General features: G+C 52.0%; 2 protein-coding genes across 12 annotated transcripts in view; both read left to right on the top strand.

Moving 5' to 3' along the window:
• Positions 1–5073: 5073 nt before the first annotated feature.
• ACTA1 (actin alpha 1, skeletal muscle) lies at positions 5074–7940 on the top strand. Of its 2 annotated transcripts, none has more exons than XM_074373210.1 (7): positions 5074–5221; positions 6003–6143; positions 6248–6572; positions 6755–6916; positions 7003–7194; positions 7284–7465; positions 7544–7940. In XM_074373210.1, exons 2-7 carry the CDS (start codon positions 6015–6017, stop codon positions 7685–7687), a joined length of 1134 nt encoding a protein of 377 aa, XP_074229311.1. In that variant the 5' UTR covers positions 5074–5221; positions 6003–6014; the 3' UTR covers positions 7688–7940. The 2 variants fall into 2 exon arrangements, with proteins under 2 accessions (XP_074229311.1, XP_074229310.1); XM_074373209.1 differs by having other exon boundaries at positions 5082–5239.
• Positions 7941–19048: 11108 nt separating this feature from the next.
• Positions 19049–22462, top strand: part of LOC105075094 (centriole, cilia and spindle-associated protein-like) — a 71162-nt gene continuing 67748 nt past the window's right edge. For 5 of the 10 annotated variants that reach the window (XR_006727555.2, XR_012509918.1, XR_006727553.2 and 2 more), the window contains exon 1: positions 19143–22364. The gene's annotated coding sequence lies outside the window, so the exon portion shown is untranslated. Of the gene's footprint in view, positions 22365–22462 lie in introns of all 10 variants that reach the window. The other 5 variants (XR_012509917.1, XR_012509919.1, XR_006727556.2 and 2 more) reach the window with 5 other exon arrangements.

A 22462-nucleotide genomic window follows, 5' to 3' on the forward strand; every position in this document is an offset into this window, starting at 1 on the left:
TCGTTTTGAGGGAGAAAAAGGCCCTCTGTCCTGCCTCTGTCCCTCAGAGGTGGTAGCCATGGTACCAAAAGGGTTGGGTTTTTCAAAAATTAGTTTAACAGTAATTGTGAAATTAAGGCCTAAGATTTTGAATAATATTTTTCTTCTGAAGTTTAAAATTTTGCTCCACAACATAGTCTATCAAAGAATTGCTGATTTTTATATAAATTGAGTCGTTGATAATGTGTTAAAAAGGTGCTATAAAGGCGAGCATGTTTTCTAAGGAAAGAGAAACTTCACTGACGTGGAAAAGGTTTTCTTCACTCCTGTCTGAATGCTGGTGGGAAGTCCCAGCTTGTGTCAACCATTAAATCGAACAGCAAGGTGGTGGTTTTGACCTTGAGGGGCGGGCTCTGTGATTTGGTATGTTTCAGGAGTTTGTGAGAAGTGTCAAGGATTAAGACAGAAGTTGGGAAACACAGCGAGACTTGCTGAAATCCTTGGTGAGGAGAGGGCAGCTGGCACCCTCTGTTTCAGAGATTTTGTTTTTAAAGAAAACTTTAAACCTTGGGTTGTGCTGCTTTTCTCGCTTTGGGGTCTGAGTCATGGTTTTCTTAAAGCATCACCCACCAAGCGTCCGGTCTGTGGGAACCCGTGTGTGGCACGGCCCTCCTGCGAGGTAACTTGAGCCGAAGGAGAGCCCCTCTGGGGTGCCGTCCGCCTCAATTCCCGCACGCTTGCATGTTTTGAGGCTGATCACTACAGAAATACTAGTGTAGCCCCACCTCCCTGTTCCTGGACATTTTACTCAAGGAATGCCTCTAGAGAAAACAGCTTTATATATTTCTATATAAAACCCACTCGTTAAATTCCAAAGTACATTTTTAAATATATAATCTTGTGTAATTCCAAAATTTTAAAAATATTGTAGGAAGTGTGAAAACTAATTTTTAAAAAAGTATATAAACGAAAATAAACCCTTGTAATCCATTAGCCAGAAATAATTTCAGTTACCATTTTGAAACACATCCTAGAATGTTTCAGACTGTGCATACTGGTATATTTTGTAACCTACTTCCTTTGATGTGAGATATTGTGAGCACGTCTGTGTATCTTTAATCCACTATTTCTCAACCTTTTTCATTATCACTCCTAAGGAGACTTTCTAGACAGCTTAAAAAAAATCACTCTGCTCCCTTCACGCCGCCGTGGAAGTTTAATACCACAGATAAATACTGCATATCTCGATTTACCACAGCCTCTGGAGGCCACAAATCATCATAATATCTAAGGGCTTTTTAACCCCCAAAGAACCAAATTTCCCCCAGAGAAGGCATGTCTTCAGTATTCTTCGGATAAAAAATTTTAATTACTGCATGACACTTTCCCAAATGGCTATATCATCATTTATTTAACAGGTGTCTGTCTATCTCTCTTTCTCTCTGCCTCTCTCTCTCTTCTTAACAATCTTAAAACACTTGGGTTAGTAGTTTTGGGTTGTGTTATGTTTTTTTTATCATTTTAAATAATACTGGAATAAATCTTTGTACAAAAATCTGTGTGTGTTCCAGACACGTGTAAAATTGCATCGCTCTTCCTGTTCAGTTAGCGATGACGTTGGTAAGTGCTCAGTGAACAGGGCTAATGATTTCTCGTGTCCTTTCCTCACCTCTCCCACCCCCTCATCCCTCCCACCTCCTCCAAACACTCAGAAGAAATACAGTACCTCTTACTGAGTGTGTAAGACACACCCACTTAGTTTCAGCCTTCGAATCAGTCATTCGGAGTCGGTGGTGTCCTCAGCGGAGAAGGCTGCGTCTCAGGAGGTGAGCTGCCCAGCGTCCCGTGGCCAGGCAGAGGGGCAGGCACTCCAGGTGCGCTCTCCTCCCAAGTGCATGCTTATCACTAGTTCATTGTACCAGGCGTGCAGAGGTGGCGGGAGGAAAGGGAGCGGCTCTGGTGGAATCATTAGGCCCTTAGAGATGCCCAGAGCTGAGCGAGCCCCAGGGGGAGGAGAGCGAAGCCCTCTGCCTGACCGCCGTGTTCCACTGGACGTTTTCAGACGTGTGGCTTGTGAGGAAAGTGAGTTTGGTTTTTTCATTTACCCACCTGGTCACTGGTATGTTTCTGACTTTGTTGCCACTCAGCCGCCCTCACTGTTCTTTTTGAGACAACAGTGACAGTGGCGAATGAAGTCATGACTTCATTTAAGATGTCTTTGGCCCTTTTTTGGAAAAGATCCTTTGAGGATCTGTTATATTCCAGAACATACCAAGTGTTGGGAAAGATTAAAGGGAGATAGCAGTCCTCGCCCCTCCCCAGGTGGCCCTGGGGAAGGAAGGGTTCCCCAAGCCCCTGCGTGTCCCCCAGCTGCTGTGGGACCTGGGACGTGCTGCCTGGCTCATTGAGTCTTGGTTTTCTTACTCTTAAAGCTGGAATGAATAGTACTCAGCTCATCTACCCCAAGGCATTACAGGATTAATGGGAACAACACAAAAGCATAGAAGGTGTTTTCCAAATTCACGTCTAAACAGGCAGGGTACATGAGAGAAGGCTTAGCCTGCGAGACTGGGGTACACAGATATGCGAGGAGCAGAGGGGGCAAGGCTGGAGGAGGTGGGTGTGAGCCCGATGGCTGGCTTGTAGCAGAAGGAAGGCCCTGTCAGTACCCGGAGCTGAGGCCGCACCTGAAAACTTAGAAGCAGGAGCTGTCTGCCGCGCGTACCCTACAAGGCTGACCTTTGCTCTGGTAGTTCTCAAAAGGCCGTGCAGGCAGTGGCCCGCTTACTCGGCGTACATGTATGGACACGGCTTCCCACCTGCTCCTGAGGTCTGCTCCCAAGCCAATGAGAGCTCAACAGGACCACAGAGGGACTGGGAGGCGCCCCCAGCGACCCATCAGGGCCTATTTAAACCAGCCGGACCAGGGCAGAGAGCGGCCCGGCGCTCCCAGGCGGGGCCCACCTGTACCAGCAGGTCTCCGCCAGCCTGCAAGTGTTTTAGTCATAGTTTTTAACGTATGTTTGAATCTAATAGACTCAGAGCTTAGAAAAGCTTGCTGTAGGAGAGAGAAGAGTGGCCCTGAGCAAGAGTTTTGGAAAACACTGATACCCTCATTCTCTAAAATGTCAGTAAATGCTTAAGTGCTCAGCAAATGACAGCATCCCGTGTCCTGCCTTCAAGACCCAGATGTAGGCTGCTCCTCTTGTACATATTGTGCGCTTGCCAGGTTATTTTCCCCTAGTGTCTCACTCCCCACTGACACAGCAGGACACAAGGCCTTGAAAATGAAATGTAGGTCTGTCAGGTATTCTCTCATTCTCTAACTGAAAACGCTGAGCATGAAGCCACAGTAGCTTTACACTCACCACACAGGCCCTGTGCTAACCAAGCTCCTTATTTTGTAATTGACTTACGAATTTTAGGAAGGGTGGTGTTGATGTGGGCTCTTCGGAAGAGGGTTCCATATCCTTTTTTTTTTTCTATTTTTTTTGGGGGGGGGGGCGGGGTTAGGTTTGTTTGTTTAAATGGAAGGACCGGGGGTTGGACTCAGGACTTGTGCCTGCTAGGCACACTGCCACTGAGCTGTACCCTCCCCCCATTTCATATACTCTTATATCCTTCCTCAGAGGACCCGCACCTGTCCGGGTTGCTGAGTCCCCCCACCAAATGTGAATGGGAATTATTTTGGGAACACTTAAGCACATCAGAAAAATGAGTGGTTCGATTCTGGCTCTCACCACATCACTGATGTACCCCCTTCAAGCATGTCGCTGAGTTCATCACAGAAAATTTTCTCCTTGTGTCTTCCACAGCAAGGTTAGGACTCTTCTTGTCCCGAGGGGTAAAAAAAAAAAAAAAAGTCTGAGGCACCAACTGGATAACCTCTTTTGACCCCCGCTCAACCTTACCATAAGTAGTTGCAGTCCTTCTAGAAAATTAGAAAGGCATGGCCCATATATCAGCGGTATAAATAGAACCGCTTCAGCGGTGCCTGCGGCCGGTGACTCTCCAAGGTGGACTGGGAAGCAGCCTGGCCTTGGCTGGGCATCATCCTCTAAATATAAAGATGAGTCTGTTCAGCCCTTGCAGAAGGAAAAATGCTACCCATCCTACAGTGCGACGTCCCGTCCCTTCGTCGGGAGGAAAGAAGAACGCGGCTCCATCTAGTCAAAGCACCTCACCCGTCCCCACCTCCCTGTCCGAGGGTGTGCCCCTTACCTTGCAGCCCCCGCAGAGGGACACCAAGCCCCACCAAGGATGTGGGGGCTAGGGCGCTCACCTCGGCCCCCGCGCCCCGGAGCCGGCCGGTCACCCCCCGAAATTCACGCCCTTCACGATCCCCCGAGCGCACTGCGCGTCCCCATGCGGACAGCTCCGGGTGCCTGGCTTTGTGCCCGGCGCTGCCAGAGCCGTCGCCTCGGCCTGTCCCCGGGAGCCCCGCGCCTCCTCCCCGCCGCTCCGCCCTCGCCTCCCGCCGCCAGTTGTCTGCCCCGCGACAGCTGCGCGCCCTCCCGCCGCCGGCGGCCCTCTCGTGGGGGGGGGGGGGAGCGGCGGGGTCAGCCCTCTGGATTCGGGGAGCTCGGGGCTGGGAGGGAGAAATGAGGTTCGCTGGGGAGCTAGGGGAGGGGTCGCCTCCCTTCCCTTCCCGGGAGGCCGAGCGTGAGCGCCCCTCCTGTCCTCTGGGGCCCACCATTTGGACCTTTTCCCGAGGGTTTGGGGGTCTGAGTAAAGGACTCAGAGAAGGGGTGAGACGTGGGAGCGCCTTCCGGAGGCCGGGTGCGCGCGGGGCAGACGCGGGCGGGGCGGCCGCGGACAGGTGCGGCCCCGGGGGCGCAGGCGCACACGCGCACCGCCAGCTCGCGGTGACCCTCGCCCCACGCCAGCCCGTCCGCGGGGCCACTGGGCCGGGTCGGGCGGGGCCGCCCGGCCGGGGAGACACTCCATATACGGCCCGGCCCGCGTTACCTGGGCTGGGGCCAGGCCGCTCCTTCTTTGGTCAGCGCAGGGGACCAGGGCGGGGGCCCAGGCTGCGAACCGGCCAGCGGGGAGGGGGCTCTAGTGCCCAACACCCAAATATGGCTCGAGAAGGGGAGCGACATTCCTGCGGGGCGGCGCGGGGGGAGCGCCTGCGGGCTATATAAAACCTGAGCGGGGGGACCCGCGGCCACCACAGCGGACAGCGCCCAGAGAAGCCTCGCTTCCCTCCCGCGGCGACCAGGGCCCAGCCGGAGAGCAGCAGGTGTAGCCACCCGCCCAGGTAGGGCGGGGGTGGGATGGGGACAGGGGAACAGGGCCCCACCGAGGGGAGCCCGGACAGCTCCGGTAGATCCCAGTCGTCACACTCTATCTTAAGCCTTTAAAGAGGGGACAGAAACAACAACAACAAAAAAGTTTCCAAATTTACTCCCAGCCCCTTTGGGCTGCTCTACCTGACGCTTAGTATGTGCCAAGGTAGATGAAAGCTTTTGCTTTAGCCGTCCTAAGGGCTATTCCCTCCCAAAAGAGCCAAAGGAAAGGAAGGGCCACTACTTCATGGGCTCTCCATCAGGCGAAAGGGTCCCTGGTTGTGTCTGGAATTCGTGGGGGTCCGGAATAGGCCATTCCTTCCTGGATGGAGCGCCAAAGCCCTTCCCACGGGCCGCCTCTCCCATCCTCACAGTCCCAAGGAGCAGGATTCGTGAGCCTTAACCCCCTACGTGAGGCCACCGAAGCGCAGCGAGGGCAGGCGCTAGCGCCTGACGCTTGCAGCAGGTGGCCTGCAGTGAAGGCAGAGAACTCGCAGGGACAATGTGTTCTGGGCTCATTGGTGGACAAATTCTCATTGTGTTCTCTCCCCAGCGCACCACAGCCCCAAGCCCCGAACGAAGTTCGGGCCAGTGGCTTTGATTGCTCCCTTGGCTGGATGCGTGAAGGGCTTGGGGAGGGGGAATCCGTAGATCCCGGGGGAGGGAAGGCGCTCGGGCCGGCGGGGCCTCCTGCCTGACACGCCATGTGTCTGCACGGCCTTCCTGTCCTTGCAGAAACTAGACACCATGTGTGACGAAGACGAGACCACCGCCCTCGTGTGCGACAATGGCTCCGGCCTGGTGAAAGCTGGCTTCGCCGGCGATGACGCTCCTAGGGCCGTGTTCCCGTCCATTGTGGGCCGCCCTCGCCACCAGGTCAGGCTGCCACTCGACAGAGTGTTGGGCCGGGGAGCCCGCGCAGCCCAGCCCCGCGCCTCTCTGAGCCGCGGTAACGTGTGCGTTGTGTCTCCGCTCCGCAGGGTGTCATGGTGGGTATGGGTCAGAAAGATTCCTACGTGGGCGACGAGGCGCAGAGCAAGAGAGGTATCCTGACCCTGAAGTACCCCATTGAGCACGGCATCATTACCAACTGGGACGACATGGAGAAGATCTGGCACCACACCTTCTACAACGAGCTGCGTGTGGCCCCCGAGGAGCATCCAACCCTGCTCACCGAGGCCCCCCTCAACCCCAAGGCCAACCGCGAGAAGATGACCCAGATCATGTTTGAGACTTTCAACGTGCCCGCCATGTACGTGGCCATCCAGGCGGTGCTGTCCCTCTACGCCTCCGGCCGTACCACCGGTGAGTGTCCCGGGGCCCCACAGCCCGGGCCGCTGCGGATCCCCCGCCCGCCCGGCGCGCCCCCGCCCACCTCCCAGAGCTCCTGGCCTGCCTCCCCCGCCGCCGCCTAGGCCTCCGTCCCCTGCGGTCCGCGGGGCCGCGGCTCACCCCCTGCCCCGCCTCCGGCTCTGCCCCACGCGCAGGCATCGTGCTCGACTCCGGCGATGGTGTCACCCACAACGTGCCCATCTATGAGGGCTACGCGTTGCCGCACGCCATCATGCGTCTGGACCTGGCCGGCCGCGATCTCACCGACTACCTGATGAAGATCCTCACTGAGCGTGGCTACTCCTTCGTGACCACAGGTGCGCGGCGCCCCGGGCTCTCCCGGCGGGCGGGCGGCCCCCGGGCCCTGCGCTGAGGGGTCCTCTCCCGTCCCGGCCTCCCACAGCTGAGCGCGAGATTGTGCGCGACATCAAGGAGAAGCTGTGCTATGTGGCCCTGGACTTCGAGAACGAGATGGCGACGGCCGCCTCCTCCTCCTCCCTGGAGAAGAGCTACGAGCTGCCTGATGGACAGGTCATCACCATCGGCAACGAGCGCTTCCGCTGCCCGGAGACGCTCTTCCAGCCCTCCTTCATCGGTTAGCCCGGCTCGCCCGCCCCCTCCGCACCCCCTCCCGCTCCCCGGGGCCTCGCGTCCGCCCTCTCACGCTCCTCCCCCCGCCCCCAGGCATGGAGTCGGCGGGCATCCATGAGACCACCTACAACAGCATCATGAAGTGCGACATCGACATCCGGAAGGATCTGTACGCCAACAACGTCATGTCGGGGGGCACCACCATGTACCCCGGGATCGCTGACCGCATGCAGAAGGAGATCACCGCGCTGGCCCCCAGCACCATGAAGATCAAGGTGGGCAGAGGCCCGCGCCCCCCGCCCGCAAGTGGGCCCAGGGGCGCGGCTTCCCCCACCTGACGCGCTGTCTTACAGATCATCGCCCCGCCTGAGCGCAAGTACTCCGTGTGGATCGGCGGCTCCATCCTGGCCTCGCTGTCCACCTTCCAGCAGATGTGGATCACCAAGCAGGAGTACGACGAGGCCGGCCCCTCCATCGTCCACCGCAAATGCTTCTAGACCCCTCTCCAACAGCTGCGACTTCTCCTCAGGACGACAAATCTGCTCAAGGTGCAGGTGGCTGACCTCGAGCCACCGCGCAGCAACTTCTCACCAACCACTGGCGTTGCTGCCGCCGCAAACCGACACAATGTTTATAACGTGTACATACATTAACTTATTTACCTCATTTTGTTATTTTTAAAGCAAAGCCCTGTGGAAAGAAATGGAAAACTTGAAGCATTAAACTCAGCCATTCTATTATGCTGCAAAAGTTGTTTGTTGTCTTTAATTGCGGGTGGTGGGGGGGACGGGGAGCGGCGGGGATCAGGGGAGGAAGAGGGACCCCATCGTCCTACGTCACTTTTCGCAATATGAGTGCACTCCTTGCAAGACCATGAGTGAAGTCTTCCCATACTCACGGCTTTCCCCTCTGGATGGGGTCCATTCCCCAAAACGGCAGGCCCGCCGCGGCCCGGCTTGACCCTCGGGTGTGTCCCCGCCCTGCGCAGCGCTCGGGTCGGCAGCGGGCGCAGGGGCGGCCGCGCGCCGGAGTCCGGGGCGGAGTCTGAGTCAGCGGCGGCGGGCGCTGGCCGTGGTGCTGGGGCCCGAGGGCCGCCCCGCGGGGCGCCTTCCCGCTCCACCTACGGCGGGCGTGTCCTTCCCGAATCAGAGGTCCCTACCGAACCTCGAGGTCTGATTGAAAGCGCTGTGTTCTGCATTTAAGGAGCCAGTTTTCCTTCGTAAGCGAAGCTAACCACTTCTCTTCCCGATTGGGAAGTACTATGCTTGGTGCCGGGTGATGGTGGTATAAAGAAGCTCCTTTTCCGGGGCGGGGACTGGGAAGGAGAGCGGCTCCCAGAGGTGGGAGGAGGGCGAGGAAGAACCAAATGAGCACTGCAAAAGAAAGACAGCGCATGCAAGGCGGGAACGGGGCTGAGGGCAGGCCGGCAAGGAAATGTCCGCCGGGGAGGGAGCCGAGGCTGGTACCGGGCGTAAGCAGGGGGCGAAGGAACAACTCTATCCCACCCCCGCAGTGTTTTAAAAGCACAAAACATAGTAACAGTTCGGATTTCTATGAGAGAGCACTGTATCTCTCTTTACGTATTTTAAAGTAGTCTAATGTTTCTCTCCAGTCAAGACTCCCAGGAAACGTGGTCCTTAGATGAAATAGATTCTGACTCAGAGAAGGTAGTAGACTCATTTGGAAATAAGTTTTTAAGTAGGGTTACCAGTATAACTATGTTATATGCCAACTTTTCATATGTTTACTCCCTCATTTTATGACCTATTGAGAAGCTTCTGAAATCACCGAAGCCTCCAGGATAGGAATACTGCCAAACCCAGATATCAAGAGAATCAATCATTCAGTAGAACTTAAAATTTTAATAAAACAAGTATATGATACTGTGTCCACTGAAAGCCATGTATTTCTCCACCTACGGTGGATTAAGGTTAAAAGTGGGCTAAATTCTAGTCTTTCAGGGGAATCCTGCTTTTACTGATAATAATAAATTTACACAAGCATTTCAGAGCAAACAACACACACACACACAGCCTGAATAATTCATGTAGCCAGCAGCCAGGGGGAAAAAAAATCAAAATTACATGAGTCAGCTTACTGGCATGTTAATCCTTTTCTAACCAAAACCCAAGATCACTTAATCAGGATTTAAGTAAGTATGTAAGGAGGAAATGACCCATTTCTGCTGTGATCTTAATCATCCAGTGACTTACGATATTTTAGAACCAACAGAAATTTTTGATGTAATCTTGTAGCATTTCCTTCTGCACCATCTTTAACATGGCTCTTCTACTGAAAACATGTGCAAAAATGATAAATTGTGTGGTTTCACTGGAAATGTGCCAAACCTAAAAATTACCTTTTCTTTTCTGATACTTCTCTAAAAAGACACAAGCATCACACATTTCATTAGTGCTCTGTACCTTTCTTTCTGTTAGGTTTCTTTCTATTAGCTTGTGATTATAAGTATTTGGTAAAGTGTGTTACTCATAGTAGGCTTGGAAGTATATTTTTTGGTGTGGTATAGTAAAGAATGAGTTTTAAATATATATTTAAAGTGTATATATTTAAAGTCTATGTATTTAAAGTGTGTGTGTATGTGTGTGTATATATATGTATATATATATATATATATACACACACGGGGGGGGAGGAGGGAGAACACATACATGTATTTGTGCTGAGTGAGGAGAGAGATATCTGTTTCCAGCAGCTCTAAGTGTGTCTACAATAGTAAGAAGCAAAAAAGCCCTGTGTGGCAGCAGTGCACTTGGCATGAGAGGGAATAATGTTACGGCTGATTTCCCATTGAAAAGCCATCTCAGAGAATCCATTTTTGGAGCTGTGAGAGGATTGAAAACAACAAAAAAATTTCCCTATGATCTGGGGTTGTGGTATACCCTAGGCTCTATGATATAAACCCCTGGGAGTTAGAATTTGACCATGGAATATCAGGGTACCTCCTGGCTGCATTAGTCCCCTGACCTGTCACCCTCAGATGCAGCAGAACCCAAAGGGTCAATGGAATATTTTATTGCCCATCTACTATGTGTAAGGGGTACAGAGATGGCTAAGTTGTGGTCCCATCCTCGGGAGTTTGCTGTCACGACTCCACCATCACCAGGTCCTTATGCCTTGGCTCTGATCACCACAAAGGCTGTGGGAGCTGCTGGCTGGGAGGGAGGCAGGGTCCACCCTGGACCATGAACTATTGGATACTGTGGACATCCTGGTGGCTTTGCATTCACCACTATGGGGCTGGCTTCCCTCCTGTGCAGTATTGTTTTCTGACAAGGCTTGATGGTCCCAGATATGGGTCCTTACAGGGAAATACATTCCTCATCGCCTTCCCCAGCCTTGAGGACACAGAGCAGCCCTGCTGTCACCCGGCAGTGTCTCAGCCCCAAGACTGGAGGCGGAAAAGGGGTGAGGCCACAGACCAGCCCTGCCCCTGTGGGTGCCTGTGTGGCCAGTCTACCTGCCTGCCTTCCTCCCTTTCCTTTTTGCCCCATTTCTGTCACTTCCATTTCCTCTCTGCTCTGCACTGTCCTTCAAAGTCACCCCCTTCAGCTTTGTTGATGTCACAGTCCTTTTGAGGAGCTCCCACAAGCTGACGCAGCACTTAGAGAGCGGCCGAGAGGGTCGACTTTGATGGCACTCAGCACAGTGGGTTCCAGTGTCTTGGTCCACCTGCATCCTGGTCACTACAACCAGAGCTACTCTCCCCAGCAGGTCATGGCTGCAACTTCCAAAAGTGGCACGGCCAGTAAAGGCAGCTGGAGGTTAGCTGACTTGGAGGAGGAACAGGGGACGCCTCACCAAGGCTGGCCCTGTCACTTGAAGAAGGTGCCCTCAGCCTTCTGAGTGACCCCGCCCCTGCTTCTCAGCTTCTAAATGGCTTCTCCTGATCTTGAAGAGATTCTGGGGATGGTGAGTGAGCGAAAGAAAGATTGTGAAATGTGCGCAAGTGATGTTGGTGGTTCTCATAGGGGTCTGTAGAATCAGGGTTGCCTTTTGCGTGACAGTTGCTGGGGTTTCCTACAACTCATCACTAGGCAGAGGGTTCTGGTCCCTGGAGCTGGCCTCAGGAATAGCGGTCTCTGTACATCATGTGCCATGGGTGGGATCCTTGTCCACCCCATCTATCTTAATTTCCTTCATGGGACCTGTATTAGGCTCCTGTAATAAATTACCACACATTGGGTGGCTTAAAACAACAGAAAATTTTTCCCCCCACAGTTCTGGAGGCTTTAAACCCCAAATCAAGACAGGATGGGATGGATTCTTTTGAGGGCTCCTTCCCTGGCTTGTAGACGGCCGTCTTTCCCCTTGTCTTCCCTTCATCTTCCCTGTCTCCGTGCCTGTGTCCAAATTTCCTCCTTCTGGAACACCAGTCACATGGAATTAGGCCCCACCCAGAGACTTCTTAACCTAATGATTTCTTCAAAGACCTTATCTCCAAATACAGTCGTATTCTGAGGTACTGGGGGTTAAGGCTTCAACATATGAATTTGGAGTGATGGTGGCACAAATGAGTCCATAACGGGGCAACAGTTCAGCCCAGTGTAGCACCGAAGAGGCCCCCCCCAGCAACGCATTTTAATAGTCCATGCATCTCGTGTGTTAATACTGTCTTATACTATGTGAAGAACTGTCATGTACACTAGCTCATTTTATCTAAAAAGGTAGCCAGCACAGGGATTACTATTCTGCCTTTATAAGTGATAAAAATGAGGCTTCAAGACTGAGTGATTTGCCTAAATTTGTAAACTAGGAAGAGTGACAGAGCAAAGACAGTGGTGAACTTGTAACTCTTGACTCTATTCTTTTATTTTCAATTTTGATGTATCCTTATATTATACACACACACACATATTTCTTGTAAACAGTATAAGGCTAAATAGTTTTTCCAGCCTGAAAATTTTATCTTTTAATTGAGACACTTGGTCCATTTATATTTAATATAATTACTGACATAAATTTTTAGTGAAGATTTATTTATTTTTGGTGTGTTTTTAAAAATTGTATTATTTAACTATTTTATTTTGGCATTTGGGGAGGTAATTTATTTTTAGAGGAGGCACCGGGGATTGAACACAGGACCTAGTGCTCGCTAAGCATGTGCTCCACCACTTGAGCTGTACCCTCCCCCATTACTGGCATATTTGGGTTTAAATCTTTTTTTTTTTTTTATCTTGTGCTATTAGTCCAGCCCAATCAAAGTCTAAAATTAATCAATACTTTTATCCTCCTTGGACAACACAAGACCCTTTGAGAACTGCTAACTCATCCATTTACCTTCCTCCCAACTTGTCACACATTTTCATTCTATCTTTATAAACCCCTAGATATTATTATTTGTTGTACTCAGTCATGGTTTTAAACTCATCAAGATACTATAATTGTTTTATACAGTTTAGATTTTCCTGTATAATAACAATTTTCTATGCTCATTTTTTTCTTTCCTGTGGGTCCTTTCCAAGTGGGGTCATTTCGCTTCTGCCTGAAGCACAGCCTTTAGGATTTCCTTTCCTGATGAACTGTTGGTTGCAAAATCTTTCCGTTTTTGTTTGTTTATGTATGTTTTTATTTTTTCCTCATTCGTGAAAGACATTTTTTTCTAACATAGAATTCCTGGTTGGCAGGTGTTTCTTTTGGCATATTGAAGATGACATTTCTCTGCCTTCTGTGTGCCACTGTTGCTGTTGAGAAGTCAAAGTCAGCCTATTCCTTCTTTGAAGCCATCTGCATTTCCTTCTCCCCACTTTTCAGCTTTTCTAAAAAAATATTTCCCTTTGTCTTTGATATTCTGCAGCTTCTCTATGTCGCACTTAATTGTAAGTTTCTTTCTACTTATCTGGTTTGGGATTTACAAGCTTTTTGAATATGTGGATCAGTATCTTTCAGCAGGTTTGGGAAATTATCAGCCATTGTTTTTTCAAGTTGCCTGCAATCCCATGTTTTCTCTCTTTCCATTCTGAACAATTGATGAATTGGGCTTCAGCAAATTTAAAGTAGTTGCTCATCAAAGAACACAATTAAGAAAATGAATAGTCAAGCCACATACTGGGAGAAAACATTTGCCACACATATATCTGACAAAGGGTTGGTATCCAAGCTATCTTAAAAAACCTCTAAAATTCAATAAAAACAGACAAAAATGCAATAAAATGGGCATATTTTTATTAAACAGACACTTCACAAAGAATATATAAATGGCCAATAAAATAAGCATATAGTCACCCTCATTACAATGGTTATTGACAAAACAAACAAACAAGTAGAACAGAATAACAAGTATTGGCAAGAATATGGAGAAACTGGAACTCCTGTGCATTGCTGGTGATAATTTAAAGTGGTATAGCCAGTCTGAAAAATGTTATGGCAATTCCTGAAAAAATTAAAAATAAAATTACCATGTGAGCCAGTAATTCTACTTCTGAGTATATACACCGAGGAAATAAAAACAGCACTCAAAGAGGTATTTGCACATCCATGTTCACAGCAGAATTATTCACAATAGACAGAAGGTGGAAACAGCGCAAATGTCCATTCATGGAGGAATAGATAAACAAAAATGTGGTATATACATACAATGGAATATTGTTCACCCTTAAAAAGGAAGGAGATTCTGACATATGGTACCACATGGATGAACCTGAGGACATTACATTAAGTGAAATAAGCCAGTCACTAAAGGACAAATATGATATGATCCCCCTTATGGGAGGTACCTAGAGGAGTCAAATTCATGGAGATGGAAAGTCAGCTGGCAGTTGCCAGGGGCAGGGGGAGGAGGAGGAAATGGGGAGTTAGTGCTTAATGGGAAAAGAATTTCAGTTTGGGGAGATGAGAAGTTTCTGTGGATGGCTGGTGGTGATGCTCGCACAAGCATGTGAATATACTTAACACCTCAGAACTGTACACTTACAGATGTTTAAAATGCTAAATTTGGGGGAGGTGGGTGTAGCTCAGTGGTACAGTATGTGCATGCATGAGGTTCTAGGTTGAATCCTCAGTACCGCAATTAAAAAAAATTTAAAAAATAAAATGCTAAATTTAATGTTATGTGGGTTTTTTTTTTTTAACCACAGTTGAAGAAAAAAGATAAGCACATGAAAAAGTGCTCAATGTTTTTAATCATCAAAGAGATGCAAAACAAAAGATCAGTCAGATGCTACTACATCGCCACTATTACGGCTAAAATGAAAAGGATTGACACTAAATATTGGCAAGTATGTGGAGCAACTGGAACTTTCATACCCTGAGTGGGAATGTAAAATGGTACAACCACTTTGGAAAACATCTGGCAGTTGCTTATAAAATGAAACATACACCTGCTCTAATACCTGATAAGGTTATTCCTAGGAATTTGCCCACTAAGATTAAAAGACATAATCACAAAAGGACTTATATAAGAATGCTAATAGCACCTTCATTCATAGCAGTAAAAACTAGAAGCCGCTGAGGCGTCCATCAATAGAAAAATGGAATACCATTTGTTGGAATACCATTCCTCAATAAGGAGGGACAAACTGCAGATGCACATAACAACATAAATGGATCTCAAAACCATCCTGTGTGAATGAAAATTTGCACAAAAGCATATATACTGTATGACTTCTTGTACACAATTTTCTAGAAAAGGCAAAACTAGTCTATGGTATAGAAAAAGTCAGAACAATCATTGTCCCTGGGAGTGGGAGTGGAGACTGAGAAATGGCATGAGGGAACTTTCTGGAGTCCTATATTTTCTCTATTTTGCAAATGTTCTACATTTTGATAAAGGGTTGGGTTACACAGGTCAGGTTCAGTGACTATACAATTAAAGATTTGTGCATTTCACTGTACGTACATTTTAACCAAAAGAAAAAAATTTCAAGCAAAGAATAGAATGTCAGAACTTCCTATATCCTCTGCCTTTAAGAAGGTTTTTGTTTTGTTTTTGTATTTTTCATTTTAGAGGGTTTATCTGAATGGCACTGGGGGGTAATTTCCTCTAGCTGGTCTTCCAATTTACTAATTCTCCCTGTAACTTACTTAACCTACTGGTAAACCCTTTTGTTCAGTTCTGAATTTCTGTTATTGAATTTTTAATTTTCAGAAAATTTTAGAAATTATTTTATTACTTTTCAGATGAACTGGGTCATATTTTTATAGTTCTCTGCTTCTTGTGGGTATTTGTTATCTTGTGTCTTACTCCTTTAACAGAGCAAGCAGAATTGTGGAATAATATGAATCTATTTGTGGGACACTTGGAAACCCAGAATAAAGGTGACTCTCTCCAGAAAGGACCTGCATTTGCTTCTGCCAGGGGTGTCCTAGGATGCAACTCATCTGAGACGATGTTAAATTAAGTTCACAGCCTGAAGTCTCTTGGTCCCCCCAGGTGGTAAGAATGTGGGCTGCAAATACGTGTGAGAACTCAGCTTGTGCTTACAATTTCCCAGAAATCTGCACCCCACGCCACGGCCACATGCTCAGTGCCAAGGCAACTGGCCTTGCTGATCCTTGATTGTCCATGTGGGGCAGGGCTCACCCCATGGTGGAACACTTCAGGGTCCCAACCCCATGACGGAAGCACCCCGCTTTGCAAAGCCATTAACGCCCATGCACAAGGTGACTGAGATAAGCGAACGCTCTCAGCTGTTTCTAGATCACTGCGTGGCTGGCTCCCTTTAGACTCTGGCCTAGTAATTCGTTACCATCTTGTCAACCCTTCAGTGCTTGTAAGATGTTCAAAGTACTTTATCTGGCTTTTTAGTTGTTTCCAAAGGGAGTGTTGTTCCAAGACCTCAGCCTGTTCGTATTCCCTAAAAATAGAACACAGCCTCTCTCACTGCTCAGGTCTGGCTTTAGCCATCCCTGAAAAACAGCTCAAATCTCACACACAGGCTTAAAGAATTTTGCCCCAAATTCTATTGCCTTATTTTAAAGCTGTTATGTTTTCCCTGGGCTGAAATATGCACTGGGTCTGAAAATTCCCCAGGATGAGCGGGCACCAGCTGGGCGGCAGAGCTGCCTGGAGCCCTTCAGCTCGTCGCTAATGTGCCACGTGTCAGCAGGGATCTGCTGAACCAGGGGGAAAAAAAATTAAGGGCAAAAGAGACGAAGCAAGTAGGTCAAAGTGATAAATCACCACGAGGGTTTCTTGAGGGGGGTGACAGGTAATTTTTTTCTGCCTTTCTTATATGTCAAAATTTTTCAACGTTTCTTAGGAAATATGTTATGTTAATATTAAAAATATTTAAGTGAAAAATGAAAAAAAAAAAAAAACCCAGAAGAAAAGACCCCAGGAACCTGAATGGTATTTCCAGCCGTGGAGACAGATCCATTCACACCCACACCAGTGACAGTGACGGGAGGCGGGGGTCCTGAGGCAGACAGAGCTTAGGGCTTCCGGCTGGGCAGGCAGGCAGAGGACCACTGCATCCAAGGAGGCACCTGCTGAGAGGACTAAATCTGCTCCTTTCATTTCTCCTCCCTGAGACTCAGAGGCGTCCTGAGTGAACCCGGTGGACAGCACTGGCTCTGAGGATGATGGTGGGTTCCCATCTCTAACAGGAGGCAGAAGCCTGGCTCCAGGCGGTCCCTGTCCCTCTGACAGTCTGTGATCCTGCCCTCCCCACTCCTCCTGGTGGGGTCCCCGGGGAGAGGGAGGAGAGGCTGTTCTGAAGCCCCGCAGGAGGCAGGACGAGAGGAAGAATGAGGAGAAGGGGACACTCAAGTACCATCAATATTCCTCCACGTCCAAGTTCTGAAAAGGCTCCATTTACACTCTGCCCTTCCTAAGGCAGAGTGCTTACAATTCTGCCCCCGTCCCTCCCCCGGCCGTGTTCATTCATCAGCACGTAGTTCATGATTAGCCTTTTTATTGCAGGCACTGGGAGGCACTAGTGAGTGGAATAATTCGACTGCAATTAAACTTCTCCAATAAATGCTTACAAAAGATGCCTAATGCGCTTTGCATCTGTCTCTGGAAGGTTCTCTGGAACCCAGGTTTTCCTCTGATGTTTATTTCAGGCCTCTAGGGCTGGATGCAGGGGCCACAGCCAGCAGGCATGCTAGCATCTCCAGGGATGCCCAGGCAGGACCTGCATCCCTTGGGAGGAACCGTGAATTTATTTCTTCCTACGCAGCGCTGGAAATGGAGGCCTGGAATTTGAAAGCTGGGGATCTCAGCAGCTCTGAAATTACAGGGAGTCTCTCGCGGACGTGGGAGGAGCACGGGGGTCTGCAGGGACAGGGTGGCCACCCACGGTGGGCGCTTCCTCAAGTCTCTCCTCCCTGGGCACTTCACTTGCTACACCCCAGTCCCAGCCCTGCACTGGGTGGTCATTTTTTCCCAAAAGGGCAATCCAAACACGGTGAGGCAAACAGATTTGTACCTGACCACAGCAGAACATAGGGTCGTGGTTCACAGCCAGGCAAGTGTCCTTTTTCTCCACCCGTCTTCCTGGTTATCCAAGGACCCAGGTGTGGGGCTGTCCTTCCCTCAGGTGGAGGGGTCAAGACATCCAAAATCTAGTCTGGGTTCTTCTCTAGCTCAGTTTCTAAAAGCATCCGGAGCTCTGTCACTCCACTCTTGCCCTGCTTGTTGGCACACCCTGCAGCCGTCCAACAATTTGCTAAAACAAAAGGTGAACCAGAGAGTACAGGTCTCAGCCTCAGGGAGCCTACAGTGCAGGGCGGGAGACAGAATTCATCCAATAACCATGCGAATCAATGTTAGTCTGTACGCTTAGCGCGCGTTACAGGAGAGGTGTGGGGTGTGATGGCGATACAGAGGAAGCCAAGGGTCAGGAGAGGAGTTCCGTGAGCAAGCACATTGAGGAGTGAGCAGGTGAAGTGGGGAGGGAGCCACCCCTGCCAGGCCAGGTGGGCTGGAGGTTCACACCCTGCAGAAAGGTGGGTGGGACTAGGGGGTGTGGGGGTGGGGTAGGGCGGTGGCGAGTGAGGATGCAGGGGGAGGCAGACCAGCCTGAAGACCCTCCACAGCTGAGCCTACGTTTTCCCTTTATTCTAAGAGTGATGGGAAGCCACCAGCCTGAAGACCCTCCACAGCTGAGCCTACGTTTTCCCTTTATTCTAAGAGTGATGGGAAGCCACCAGCCTGAAGACCCTCCACAGCTGAGCCTACGTTTTCCCTTTATTCTAAGAGTGATGGGAAGCCACCAGCCTGAAGACCCTCCACAGCTGAGCCTACGTTTTCCCTTTATTCTAAGAGTGATGGGAAGCCATGGGACTGTTTTAAGCAGAGAAACCGAGAACCAGCATCGCTGGTGCAGAAGGGAGGACTCCAGGGTCTCTGGCTCACCTTCAGATGCTCCCTGAAACAAGGGCGCCCAGAGCTTGTGAGCTGTGGCCGGTGTGGGGACAGGCAGACCGGTGGTCCCAGGCAGGGGGAGCGCAAAGCAGTCCAGGCTCTGGGAGGGGCACAGCCTGGGCCCTGCAGTGGGAGCGAGATGTGGGCTGCAGCCCTTTCGCCTCCTCTCGGCCCAGCCCGTTCCCGCCGTGAGCTGGCAGGGAGCTAGAGTGCTCTCTGCAGAAAGTCCATAACGATCACAGGGGAATGAGAGTTTGTGCTGTTTTCCTCCCAGCTCAGGCCCTAAAGCAGGGAGATCGTAAATGATAAATGAGCCTTGAAGAAACCTGCCTCAAATAGTACTGCTTTATCCAGTGTCTGCTCTGAGGGGACTGGTGGGGGCAGAGGAGGGGGAGGGGGAGGGATGGAGGAGGGGGAGGGGAAAGGATGAGGAGGGAGGGGGAGGGATGGAAGGGAGGAGGGGAAGGGACAGAAGAGGGGGAGAGGAGGGATGGGGGAGGGGGAGAGGAGGAGGCCGCAGCTGTCTGCCCAGCCCTGCCGCCTGCCACACGGTGAGTCAGGTGCCAGCTCCCACAGCCTGCCTCTATTTTTATATCAGCGCCTGCTCATATCTGGCGAGTTAAATAAGCGTCCCAGTGGTGGAGGGGAATCTGGCGGCAGGATGAGGACCAGGGGAATGATGTCGTGGTCTAAGCAGGAATTATGAAGCGATCCCTCTCTCTTATGAGGAGATCTTCGCCTTTTTCATAAGCAGGAGCTTTAAGTGGCTGCTGCACAGGGTGTGAAGCGTTGCCAGCCCCCGAACAAGAGTAGACTCAACCAGAACAACAGCCTGGCTTTGGCACCGAGCGGTGGCAGCTGCAGGAGGAGCTGGAAGCTGTGCTAATAGGCACTTCACTGTGACACCGGCATAGTGAGCCCCCAGCAGACTGCAACCACGGAGGGGGCGGGTAACAGATGATCAGAAACCAGTTCAGGAGCCTGGGACGGGCCGTCAGGTGGCGGAGCTGCCTCCCCGCGAGCCCAGACACCTTGCCTTCTGCAAACTGTTTGTCTTTTCGCCTCCCTTCAGTGAGAGGGGAGAGGGGTCCAGCCCTGCAGGGCTGGAGGGTTTCAGCCACCTGAGCAGACACTAGCTGTGCTGAGATGGGGGCTGTAGGCTCAGTTCTTCCTCTTGCTGTATGTTGAGAAGAGCTCTGCCCCGCCCCCCTCCCCAGTGCCTCCTGGAGAGTTACAGTCGCTCTTTCCTTGGTCTGTGAGGGGTACACAGGCCTTTCTGATCATGGGCAGGGATCAAAGGCCATGTGCCTTTGGGCCCCTCTGGGGCTGAGCCCGCACCTAGGAAAAGAAAACATCTTGGCTCATACCCCGGGTGACTTGCTCCTCTGAGCTTCCGCACTTGCAACCACTTGGGTATTTGGTGCGTCTGAATCAGAGCTGCTGTTTGAGACCCGGCTCCTGAAATTGACTTGTTTGCATCAAATCACAGACTGTCGCTGTGTCAATCCTGGTGATTTACAGGCCCTCAGAAGAGGGGGTGGGGTTTTCTCCTGCTGGGAGGACATGGGTGGGCTGGGAGCAGCGACCCTAGTCACCATGCCGAGGGGTGGACACTAGAGCCACTGTGCCTGGGGGCAGACGCTGGTCCTGCCGTCCTCCCCCGGCTCCTGGGCCTGGCGGAGGGGAAGCATGCGTCTCTCCTCCGATGTTCAGAGCAGGAGCTCGGTGGCCGTGCCCGGGCCTGCCCGCGCATGGAGGCTGCGCCTGGACAGACTGACCCTGACCCCGAGCAGCTCTGAGCGCCCCGAGGGTCACGCCCGCGGGAGCAGGCGCCCGGCCACTGGCACAGCCTCGCGTTCCTGGGGACTCCAGGGCAGGCAGCTGTCCTCGCCTTCACACGCTCCGCCTGACCCTAGAAGGAAACAGAGGGACACGGACCAGTGGCCGGCGTGGTTTTTCCCTTTCCTCCTTGGGCAAGCAAGCATGGCTTGAAACCCAAACTTTAAAGCCAAAAGCGGCTGCGGTGGGCCCTGAGGGAGGAAAAAGGGCACCCAGAGCCTGCCAGGGACGCGCATGGGGCCAGCCAGGCTCAGAGCACAGGCATCCTCTCAGCACTGCCCCCCCCCCGTGGCCCCCGCCTCTCCGAGCACTGTAGCCGGAGCCTAGCCCCATCCTCCTGGGGGCCTCTCAGTGCCTGGGGCCCCTGGCTCCGCACTGTGCCCCGCCCCTCCTGCCTTCCTTGCCTCTCAGGGGCCCAGCTCCTGGAAGCCTGCGGGCGCCTTCCACGGCCCAGGCAGCCGGCCAGGTGCGGCCCCAGGGGAGAGGCGGCCTGGCCTGAGACTGCTGGGACACTCTCCCAGGGCCCGCAGGGCCTGGCCTGGGTCTCGTTCACCTCAGGCGCTCCTTGAGAGTGGCGGCCAAGCCTCGCCTCACCCACCCCCATGGGGACCCCAGAGCCGGTCGTTCCTCCCCCAGGGCTGGCTCGCTGGGAGCTGCTGGCCCAGCAGTGAGTCTCTGCCCACTGAGCTGGGGCCAGACGGCCTTCCTTCCCCTGAGGAGTAGCCGGCTCCAGGAAAAAAGCTAGTTTTCCTATTTTGGAGGTTTGAAAAACAAGGCTGAGACGTGCATGCGATGTCCCAGGCTGCTGCTGCGTTAAGAAGCCTGCATGTCTAGCGTATCATTTCTCCGGAGGCGCTGCCCCGGGCCGGGTGTGGCGGTGCCGACGGCGGGCCAGCCTGGAAACACAGGGCTCAGGCTCCTTCCTGGGCGAAAGGCCAAGGGGGCACGGCCGGCCCAGGTCCCCCCCAGGCAGTCAGCTCAAAAGCCACCACCTCCCTTAGCAGGTTTTCACTTTTCCCTCTTCTAAGTGGCCTCCCGTGGCTCTGTGCACCTGGTTTTCCATTTCACGGGTACCATCTAGGCTGCGAGCCCCAGGAGCTGGGTCTGGACCGCAGCCTGCGGGCAGGAAGGGGGGTGTGCGGACAGAGTGGCCTTCCTGGGCCGGGCTCACAGTGACAGCTGGGCCGCATGCCTGCCATTCCCCCCAGCGCGCTCATTCTCTCGATATAGGGTGCCGCTGGCACAGCGGAGGGGGGCGGCCTCGCTCCAAGGCCGGGCGCCCTGCTGCTTTAGGGCAAGGCCGGTGGGGACAGGCCGGGCTGGCGTCAGCTTTCCCCTTCTCCTTGCATGGCCAGGGCCTGCAGCCCGCATTCTGATTTGTGTGTATTATTAGGTCCCGGGACTCCTGCAGCCGAGGGGGAGCCTCAGAGGGAGGGGCCCAGTCCAGTCTGTGAAGGGAATTTGTCCCTGAACTTGAACTCTGTTGGGGGTCCTCCAGCCTGGCCGGGAGGGCAGGCCCCCCACCTCCTCCAGGCCTTGGATGAAGGTACCTTTTCTTACTGTCCCCTGACTGTCCCTGAGCCCACCTTGCTCGGCTGCCCCCCCGAGCCCCCCACCCAGTGGCTGGTTTCTATTCCATGAATTAACCAAGTTCATGGCTGATGGGGGCTTCACTGCTTCCTCTTCCTGGTAACATGTAGGCTTGTTTACTGGGGCGGTAATGCCACAGCTCTACGGGGGAGTCAGTTTTGGAAACTGGGACCACGCTGCCCCGGAGGCGAGGGTTGGGGGCCCTGTCCAGGGAACAGAGCCCCCTGGCTTCCAGGCAAGGCCCTGGGTGGCCGAGCTTCAGGGAGGGGAGGATGCACATTCTTCTGGTCCTGCCCCTGCTCAGACACTATTTGACAATGACTGTCGAAGGGGAAAAGCTGTGCAGCGTTGCTGCTGAGGTGCCCAGGAGTGACGGGCACTTTCAGGACGAGGCCCCCGCACCCACTGCCTTCATCCAGGTGAGCAAGCCTGCCCTCTGCCTCTCCGGGGCTCGGAGCCAAGGCCCGGCCAGATGATGATGATGATGATGATGGTTATTTACAAAGTACTTCTTTAA

Source organism: Camelus bactrianus, chromosome 11 (genome assembly GCF_048773025.1).
Source record: "Camelus bactrianus isolate YW-2024 breed Bactrian camel chromosome 11, ASM4877302v1, whole genome shotgun sequence".
Lineage (NCBI taxonomy): Eukaryota > Metazoa > Chordata > Mammalia > Artiodactyla > Camelidae > Camelus > Camelus bactrianus.

Bases quoted from the DNA above. Each gene is read 5' to 3' on its own strand.
- ACTA1 (XM_074373210.1), top strand. From the start codon at position 6,015: ATGTGTGACGAAGACGAGACCACCGCCCTCGTGTGCGACAATGGCTCC. The intron at 6,573-6,754 runs GTGAGTGTCCCG...CCCCACGCGCAG, and splicing joins CGCCTCCGGCCGTACCACCG to GCATCGTGCTCGACTCCGGC. The intron at 7,195-7,283 runs GTTAGCCCGGCT...CCCCGCCCCCAG, and splicing joins CTTCCAGCCCTCCTTCATCG to GCATGGAGTCGGCGGGCATC.